At 45.0% G+C, this 10,000-nt stretch overlaps 3 protein-coding genes across 3 annotated transcripts in view; all 3 read left to right on the forward strand.

Moving 5' to 3' along the window:
- The window catches only part of prom1b (prominin 1 b), a 34,719-nt gene extending 34,514 nt beyond the window's left edge, over nt 1–205 (forward strand). The window contains exon 25 of the mRNA XM_076295818.1: nt 184–205. Within this exon, the coding sequence (XP_076151933.1) occupies nt 184–205 (22 nt within the window). The remainder of the gene's footprint in view (nt 1–183) is intronic.
- Nucleotides 206–4,014: 3,809 nt separating this feature from the next.
- On the forward strand, nt 4,015–5,855 carry fgfbp2b (fibroblast growth factor binding protein 2b). Its single transcript, XM_076295819.1, has 2 exons — nt 4,015–5,005; nt 5,302–5,855. The coding sequence occupies exon 1, from the start codon at nt 4,080–4,082 to the stop codon at nt 4,995–4,997; it is 918 nt and encodes a 305-aa protein (XP_076151934.1). The 5' UTR covers nt 4,015–4,079; the 3' UTR covers nt 4,998–5,005; nt 5,302–5,855.
- Nucleotides 5,856–9,223: 3,368 nt separating this feature from the next.
- The window catches only part of fgfbp1b (fibroblast growth factor binding protein 1b), a 1,343-nt gene continuing 566 nt past the window's right edge, over nt 9,224–10,000 (forward strand). Inside the window, exons 1-2 of the mRNA XM_076295820.1 lie at nt 9,224–9,288; nt 9,470–10,000. The exon at nt 9,470–10,000 is cut by the window's right edge and continues 566 nt beyond it. Of these exons, the coding sequence (XP_076151935.1) occupies nt 9,506–10,000 (495 nt within the window). The 5' untranslated portion in view covers nt 9,224–9,288; nt 9,470–9,505. The remainder of the gene's footprint in view (nt 9,289–9,469) is intronic.

A 10,000-nucleotide genomic window follows, 5' to 3' on the forward strand; every position in this document is an offset into this window, starting at 1 on the left:
CTACTATAAAAAGGAGTTGAACTGTATGACAGTATACATTAGCCTTAAAAGGAGTTCATGTGATGATGTATCTAAGTGCTGTTGCTGTTAACACAGACACTATCTGATATCCACTATTATTGGACCTATTCATCATCATAATCTCAACACTGATGGTGTTCCTGTCTCTTGTCATATTTACAGTGGTAATGAGAACTGGAGCTAATCTCTCCTCCCTGGTGAGTTGACCATGCTCTATCTCAGGAATATTCTAGAAATATCCATGATTGTTGTTGGCCAGCTGTGTTTGTTCCTTCCCTATTGTAAAGAATCATATCTCTCTCTCACACAGTGAGTGACGGTGGAGGAATCACATTCCAGAGAAAAGAAGAAGAATGGAAGCTAGCGGGGGAAACTGCATCAGAGTGACCTCATCAGAGGTCATTTCAAAGCATCTCCTCACTGCTGACATAACCACTACCCTTACAACCCACCTTCGGTCGCTCCACCCCTCACTCACACCTCCACAGGCCCAGAGAACCCCTCTCTACTCAGAACTGACCAGCTCAACCCATCAAGAACCCAGACAACTCCCTCAGTCCACCAGAACCCTTCACCTCTGGTCAACCACCCTGACCTGTCGTTCTTCAGCAGAGGAAGCATCTACAAACTGCAAAAATGCCCATAATACATTTCACAAAAAATGTGTTTGTTTTTGTATTCCAAACACCGCGAAAGACAGAATGAACTGACCCACTGAGCGTGACCCTGCAGTTTGAGTGATGACGAGCTTCCCTCTGTAATCACGAATGTATATTTCTATTCATATCAGCACTGGCTTTGACCACTACGCACGTGCAAGCCGAAAACCGTGTCACAAATGTATGTTTTTTTTGTATTTCACTTTCAAAACACTTTTTTGAAAGTTTTATATATATTTTTGTTAATACTTTTCTAAACAATGTTAATAGTGAATTCTTTTTTGTGTGTGTGTGCGGATGTGATTATGACTTTATGATCAAATATGGCCGTAGTCTTATCCAGTGTGGCACAAGTAGGAAAGAGCATTGTCAAAAGTAAGTTCAGGTCACTCTCAAACTGACTTACTGTCAGAGATGTCTGAATAGTGTGTTTTAATACAGGCTCACATTCAGAATGGTCCATATTTGCCATCATACCTCTTAGTCTTACACTGACATTAACTCCCAGAGTTTGTACAAAAGGGATCTTAAACCGTGATAGGCAAGGGAGCTTGGTAGCTGAATCATAATGAAAATTGTAATGAAAATTGTGACTTTTTTATGATTATTTATGTCAGTCAGCATCAACAGTAGGTGTAAGAGTGTAAACACTAGCAGAAATTTGATTAGGTGTTAATTATTAACCTATAAACCAGCATTTATACAACGTATACACAAATTCATTGATGTATTAACCTCATGTCATTGTAGAGGCCAAATACTGGATGAGAACGACAGTCCTGGAAGCCAAAACTAGTAGTTGTCAGGAGTATGATGAAAGGTACTTTAGTTCAGTAAAGGGTGCGTTATCAGGTGATAACCTGCATTGGCCATGGTCATCAGTATTCAAATCCAAAAACTACAGCATATATGACATTCCCAAAAGATCTTATTTACATTTTTTGGTTGACAAAAAAAGCTGTATGCTTCATAGAGCCTAGTTATGATTTTACGTAGTGTATGATTTAGTCTAAAGTGTTAATGTCTGTCAGAGAGAGACGATCCAGATGTTACACACCTCTTGCATAATTCCCCCCCAAGTAAGTGTTGCTGTATTTTTTTTCAGTGTTTCACTGTACTCTTTATTCGTTTTCTTTTCTCTGTCCTCACGGAGTCATGTTGCAGTGGTCTGGTAGTGTGCCTGGACTACAGGACAGCACTCAGAGGCACGGGACCGTAACGTCAGCACCCCTGGTGTCTGAACAAGGAGGGGCCGCTGATCAATGTGAATATGAGTCCGCTGGGGGGACAACCACTGAAATAGCTCTTGAGCAATTGTGTGGACATAAATCATGATTAAAGAGTAATTTGTAAAATGTGATTTTCGGTGGAGTGTGTCCTTTCTTGTTTGCTCGTTCATCCTCCTGTGTCCTTTAGTTTAGTCTTTTTTTTAGATAGAGTGCGTGCACTGCAGGCAGTGTGTTCAATTTTGAGAAAATGATTCCAATGAGAGAATTATGTGGACCGATTGTTTCCCCTTGTTTTGAGCAACATACTATATAGGAATGTTCTGATAGCTCAACATTCCTATACAACAAGTATGCAAGTAAATGACTCTCATCTGGAACGGGCCTTGATAGCTTCCGTAATCACCGGTGGCCAGGCTCAGCACACTGCACTGGGGGGGAGAGATGCTATGTGCAGTATGCGAGGGAGCCCCGGGCTGATGTGCGGTTGGTCTGTGGTCAGCGCCTTGTCTCACCGACCCGAACACACACCCAAACAAACCAGACAGTCCGTCTACACATACACACACACACACAGACACACGCTTATCTCTGCTCTGTCTCCACTGGCCCCAGCGGGAAAAGCCAGCGCTGCTGGTCTACTGCTGTCCGGAGGGGATCTGCATTTAAGGGTGGCAGGCGAGGTGGCGTGATGCCCCCCCACCCCCCCCCCCCATCCCTCCCTCACTCAGGCCCAGCCGCGGGCCGTCAGAGAGGGGGAGAGCCGAGCTGGTGTTGGAGTGGTTCCAGGGGCCGGTGGTCCCACCCTTCGCCCCCCCCCCCCCCCGCCCCCCTTCCCCAGATCACCCCACCCTGTCCCGCCTGCTCTGATCAATCCCTTCCCCACTGGTGGTGTTTACACAGCCGAGACCCAGCCGCTGACAACGAGGGCCTTTCTATTCCAGCCATTTCTGCAGATGGAGAAGCTGGGAAAAGGCTTGTGTATGAAGAACAGCGTCCACACATATCTCACTGTCTCTCTGTCTCACCCTTTCATACGCTTGTGTTTTTTTTTCCCCATTACCCCCCCCCCCCCCGCCCCCTTCCTCTCTCTATTCTAAATGTCCTTTTCCTCCTTTTTTTCACAACCTGAGCACACAGAAAGCAAGACACACACACACAGCACATGCACTCATAAACGTGCAGGCAGACAGACTCTCCAGTCGGCTAACATGTAACATATGGAAAATTACATATGGAAACATATGTAACATATGGAAATATAAGTCAGCAGTCTGAGGCTGCCGGGCAGATAGGGTTTCATCTTTGGTTCTCTGCCTATTCCATGTCTAAAATCCTTCAAATGCTCATCACCATGAACTTACCCTGAACATGAAGCCTAAACGAGTGCATGATCAGTATGGAATATGCATGAGCGTAGTGTAGGCTTAACTAGATCAGTGCTAGTTATTGGACAAAATATATTCTAAATGGGTGGAAGACTTCATTCAAGCAACATAGACAAATAAACAGCTGGCATATTGCAGTAGTTCCTCCTTACGAAACTTGGTCCTCTGTTTTTTTCTTTCTCTCTTTTAAACATTCACATGAATAGTCAATGGGCCACTTATGTGTGCGTGTAAGATTATATAATGTCTGGTAAGGGCTCTAGACCGTTTGGCTTCATATGTTTAACCATCTACTACCATCCTACCCCATAAACCACTAATACCAGCAGCTCCCATTTACCCCTACACCCCACCCCCACCCTACTCCATGTGTTTGCCACTGGCCCAAACCCTCTGCCATCCAGCAGCTCCGCCCCCCCCCCCCCCCCCCCCAGCCTACACCCGGCCCTCTGAACACCGGAGTCCACAGTACCAGTGCAGCCCTAAGCACTGCCTCCAGAGAAGGGGGAGAGAGGCCACATGTGTGGTGTGTGTGTGTGTATGTGTGTGTGTGTGTGTGCATATGTGTGTGTGTGTGTGTGTGTGTGTGTGTGTGTGTGTGTGTGTGTGTGTGTGTGTGTGTCGTGTGTATCTCGCTCAATGGCCTCTTTGTGGGTAACGTTTATAAAAGGTAGCAAGACTCCTCTGGCTCCCCTGCACAGGACTGAGCCTCTCCTCCTCCCAGCACACCTCTCCTCTCTCTTCTCTCTCTCTCTCTCTCTCACACACCTACCATCCCTCCAGCCATGCGTGTTCTGGTCAGGGCAGCGCTGCTGCTGGCCTGCTGTGTGTGGGCGACCCGGGGCCAGGCCCAGAGCAGCCAGGCCGGCACCAACGCCAACCCCAACCAGGGCAGTCAGAGCAACAGTCAGAGCAGCAGCAGCAGCAGCAGCAACAACAACAACAACAGCAACATGCCGAGCACCAACACCAACTCCAACACCAACGGCAGCAGGCAGCGCAGCATCTGGGACGAGCCCATCCGGTTCAGCACCAAGGGTAAGGACGCCTGCACCATGGTCATCTCCGGCCAGGGCGACTTCACCAAGCTGCGCGTCTCCTGCAAGAACAAGGGCAAGTCCTACTGGTGCGACTTCCTGGGCAAGCCCAACCACTGCCGCGCCTACAACAACAACCCACGCCACTACTTCACCCAGATCATGTGGGAGATGCGCAAGCTGCCCAGCGCCTGCCAGGGCGCACGCTCCTACAAGCCACTCATGTGCAAGGCCTCCAGCGATGACACCCAGATGGCCTTCCACACCTCCTGGCCCAAGATGACCACCGCTCGCCCAGCTCAGCCTGGTCAGGACCGCCAAAAGCAGGAGCAGCAGCAGAACCAGCAACAGCAGCAGAACCAGCAACAGCAGCAGAACCAGCAACAGCAGCAGAACCAGCAGCAGCCTGGCAAACCCAGCACCACCACCACCAAGGCTCCCGCTCAGAAGCAGCAGAAGCCCCAGCAGCCGAAGCCAGGGAAGACACAGCAGAACAAGCCCGCCGGCAAACCCAGCCAGCCCAAGAAGCCCACGGCCAAGCCCAAGAGCACCACGGCCAAGCCCACGCCATACGGTGATAACAAAGCCGGCAAGCTGGCTCAGGAGTACTGCTGGAAAAGCTTCCAGGGCATCTGCGCCTACTTCATCGGCTGGTTCCAGAACTAAAACAGGGGGTGAGGAATGTTTTCTTTGCTTTGGGCACATTTGGCAAAATTTTTAACAAATACTTAAATATCTTGTAGATGGCTTTGTTTTTGGTGTGTGTGTGTGTGTGTGCTTGAGTGTATGCCTGTATCTATGAATGACCATGTCTGTGTATATGTCTGTGTGCATGTGTTAGCTTGAGAGTCTAGTAGTTGGAGGAAACATAGGAATTTGCGTACATTATGATTCCTGGTTCTGTGTATTGTATATATGCCTTTACCCTTTGTTGTTTACGATGAACAATCCTGCTCTCATGTTTTTATAGGTCTGCTGTAAAGACATCGAAGAGATTCAAATTTCTTCTCGGTTGATGCAGAAGCAGACACTGTTCAGTGATTCACTGGAGGAGCGAGCCAATTTGTGTTTTGTAAAGCAGAATGCAGCCATCTTGTGACATTTGTTGTCAATAAACCACCTTTGCTACTTTCCTGCGTACAGTATGTTGCTGTTCTACTTGCTCATCTAGTGCTTCTCTCTGCAGCCGCTGTTGAAACGTTTGCTTTTTGCTTTTTTTCAACATTTACTTACAAGCCAAACGGTTTGGGTGTGTGGTACTTGAAAAATGTTTGCTTTGAAGAAAGACAGTAAAACATGAAACATTTATGGGGGTGCAATGAGCTGTAGACTTATGCTTGATGCTTGTAAAAGGCCTTCTTTGCAATGGCAGATATGTAAATTAACATTTTGTATATGCAATGATTTTCACTATCGCTGAATCAAGGAGAGATGTTGTGTCTTTGAGCTTGCAGAAGACACAAAACTCTCACCAATGGTTCACTGTCTGTCTCCTTTCAACATCTGAATGGAAATCCAAATGGTATGAATGTACACATTTAATAAACAATAGACTGATAACACCCTTTCTCCTCCTCAGACATTTTTAATTTTAGGGGCTGAGTGCCAGCTTTACTGTATCCACACCACAGTTTGAGATCACACTGAAGTAGTCATTACACTCCCCAGTCATTCCCCAACCTCTGGGAATTCAGTCAGCATCGACCGAGTCACAGTAGATGTTTGAAGTAAGGAGTCCTTTTAAACAGGATAAAATAAATGTGCTTGAGTGTCGGTTCACATGAAATGAGTTTGTGCTTCACAAACATACTACACATTTAACCATTGTTTAAAATAAACATTCAATAACTACTGCAGCGCAGATTTATGACCATCTGGGTGTTAGTGTTTCACAAGGACACCTCTGTTCACAGAAGCAGTAGGTCTGAGGTATTACCAGCAGATGGCACTGTAAGAAAACCACACAATAATCAACAAAGGGCGAAGTATTACTCCTGGTGAGTGGAAAAAACAGGTAAAAGATTTACTGAATTGCAGCCAATTTGAAAACCTACACCCCAGGTACATCTCAACGGGCCTAGAAACACAAAAACAAATGAATGAGATAAGACTCCATGATAAGCAGGTGATAAAACATTTAAGGTGCCGCCGAGCTTCGGTCTCCGTGATACATCAATGCAACATTAAATATGGGTGAGTCACTTCCTGTAGGCACCCAGGGTCTGCTGCCAACTTGCTGGTTACAACTTTTGGCAGGTTGTGTGCAGGTGTGTGTGTGTGTGTGTGTGTGTGTGTGTGTGTGTGTGTGTGTGTGTGTGTGTGTGTGTGTGTGTGTGTGTGTGTGTGTGTGTGTGTGTGTGTGTGTGTGCGTGCGTGCGTGCGTGCGTGCGTGCGTGCGTGCGTGTGTGTGTGTGTGTTTCATGTTTCCTTTCCTTTGATTACAGATATATGTCTCCTGGAAATATACTCAGGTGTGTAACAGTTATTTGGCTAACAATAATTCAGCCACTCATACCCTTGTATATTTAATGAAGGGTTTAGACCACACAAGCCCATATTTATATGGGATGAAGGGGGCTGTTTACTGATACTCTAATTACTCTGATCACTGATGAGCACCGATGCACTGATGAGCCTGTAAATATAAATGAAAGATTGAATATAGCAATGAATTGAGCTATTTATTGTGAAAAGGCTAAATGAATGATATGTCCAAGAAATTGTGATCAGCATCACTATCATTATCATCGTCATCATCATCAGTAATGTGATGGTAATTTTGATACCACAGATGAATGAAGACCCAGACCAATGGTAGGAAAAACTAGACAAGGAAATAGTTAGGGTTTAAGTACACAACAGCAAAGGATAGATAATCATACAGTAACAGTGGCAAAGTCAGGAGCCATCCACCCTCTTCAATGGCGCAAATGTAAAACAGAAAACAAGAAATTATATCAACCCTGATTCCTTACATTATCCATAGGAACAGTGCAGATATCATACAGGGTCACGATGTAGGAGCATAGAAATGCAGAACATTAAACCACATAATGGAATATTGGACATAATGCAGAACATTAAACAACACATTGGAATATTGGCCATAATGCAGAACATTAAACAACACATTGGAATATTGGCCATAATGCAGAGCATTAAACTACACATTGGAATATTCCACTTTCTCTTAAATGCAAAATACATATTCAATGTGTCAATCTAGTGACAGTGCTTCAATAAACCCACTGATTGTCATTCACTGCCATACAACCATGTAAAGATATGTTGGTGATCCAACACCTGGAATATAGGTACACAGTCCTAACATGTAAATAAATAATACATATGCAGACATGGGAGTGGAATTTCTATATGCACTGTGGGTCTTATCAGTAATGAGAAGCTTTGCCCTAGCAGAACTAACTGGGGCTAAGCAGAACTGAAGTGCTTATAAAAACAACCTGGTATGAAGCAGTCTCACAGGTCACATGGGACATATACTGTAGGCACTACTACCTGCTGGGAAGACCCTCATGGTAGACATAAGTAGTATCATAATTTACAATTTGCATAAATCTAATCCTATGGGCTTAGTGCACATTGTGCACTTACATTACTCCTTAATGCCAAGGTGCTGTGTGACTTGACAGCACTTCAAGGATATGCATTGCTACAGAGCATTGCTACAGAGCTTCAGTCACACTAAGAACAATGCACTTGTGGCTTAAATGCACTGCCTTCAGAAAGTGTTGAACTGTGCAGGGCCTGAGATCAGTGTCCTTTATGGCCTAAACACACTGGTAGCATACTGCACAGACTCACATGTGTGATGTCCAACGGCATCAGAATTCACTCACGCATGGAGTGGCTGAATTAGTTCAGTAGAGGTAGATACTACTTTTACATAATGTGATATGTGAATGTAGTCTCTCTCTCTCTCTGCCTCTCTCTGTGTGTGTGTGTGTAAGAGAGAGAGAGAGAGAGAGAGAGAGAGAGAGTGTGTGTGTGTGTGTGTATGCACGTGTGCGTGTGTGCATATGTGTGTGCTCACACACTGTATGTTCCACTGCGGGGGTGTGCCCTTGTACTTGTTCATAAACTCCACTGCTGCCCCCTCCGGCTCCTTGTTCTCTGCACCCTTTCCCATTCTCCACTCAGACCCCCAGAGGGTCCTCCATTAAACCACTTTCCACAACCCTTCCACATTCCTAAGGTTACCATGACGACCTCTGACTCAATACACAGATCTTCAGCTAGTTGGTGAGAGATAGGCTAATGCAAAAGGACCATCGGAGAGATGACAATATGTCATATAGGACCATTCATTAAAATGTTTTGTCTACTCTAACTTCTCACAAGAACACTGTGATGTAACGCTTTGTACTTTTTAACCAGACAGTGATCTAATTGGAGACAGAGAGTTGGACCACATGTCTAACGCCTTCTGTTTGACAAGCACTGTTTTTTTATTTATTTATTTATTTATTTATTTTTTAATCTAAGTTAAGACTTATAAAATGTCCTAATACATAGCGTACAAATTGTTATTTATTGGCAATGTTTAATGACAAAGCTAATAAAACAATGTTGGACATATGCTATAAAATTTGTACATTACTCTGTTTTAAAATTAAAAATCCCACACGCGTCTTTGACCGCAAGTAGGCTATGCCACAATGGCAAATCCAAAGCCCTAGCCTTTAGAACATGGCATATCCGGTTTCCGGAGGCAATTTACAACTTTCCCCAATAGGCTACATTTCGACTTCTGATTCATACGCGTGAGTAAGCAGTGTTGTTGTTTTTTTTTTTTTTGGGGGGGGGGGGGAGGGTTCGTTGCGAGAGAGGTGGGCGTGTCAGGATACATATAAATAATGCACGAAATTTTATACCAGGTATACAAGCGCAAGAGTCAGCATCCTTACAATACCCTAAAGTGGACGTGCTGTTGTTGGTAAGCAGAATTTACACACGCTGCCGGTCAGATGTAACTGCTATACATTTTGTGGACAGGTGTCCAATGTTTCATAAGATTATTAGATAGGCTATAAATAATCGATGACGGATGGAAAATAATGAATGTCTGTAGGTCTATGTGAATTATTAATAAAAGTAATTAATTTGTGTTTTAATAGGTTTCTCAGATTTGTGTGGAAATAACCTCAAGGACCATGCCTGCCTTCAGAAACCTCGTGCTGCTGTTTCTACTTGCATGCATAGCGCAGCATGTCTCCGAAGCAGGGAGTGACAAGGGTCGCGAGAAGAAGGGTAAAACAGACGGGGTTGACAGTAGCAGCGGTTCAAGAACTCCAAGAGGTAACGACAACGTGCCCAAGGGGAAGTTTACTACCAAGGACAAGGCGCAGTGCACGTGGAAGGCAGAGGGCACGGACACTTACATTATGACCATCACTTGCAAGAAAGGCAAAGAAAGTAGCGAGTGCACTTATACCGCTAGACCTGACACTTGTCCAGGTTATTCTGGCAATACCAAAGGATACTGGAAACAAATTGCACGTGCTCTTAAGAAGCAAAAGAAACTGTGCCAAGATCCTGGCGCTGTTATCAAGGCTGGTATGTGTAAGCGCGCGCCACAGGACGCACACTTCAAGCTCGAAGACGCAACACCAAACGTGGACTTGACAAAAGTCGTGGAACAGAGAAAG

This window comes from Alosa pseudoharengus, unplaced genomic scaffold (assembly GCF_046254945.1).
Source record: "Alosa pseudoharengus isolate Yale_2024_CS ecotype anadromous, Long Island Sound unplaced genomic scaffold, YU_APseudo_1.1 YU_APseudo_1.1_scf_2, whole genome shotgun sequence".
Taxonomy (NCBI): domain Eukaryota; kingdom Metazoa; phylum Chordata; class Actinopteri; order Clupeiformes; family Clupeidae; genus Alosa; species Alosa pseudoharengus.

Bases quoted from the DNA above. Each gene is read 5' to 3' on its own strand.
- fgfbp2b (XM_076295819.1), top strand. From the start codon at position 4,080: ATGCGTGTTCTGGTCAGGGCAGCGCTGCTGCTGGCCTGCTGTGTGTGG.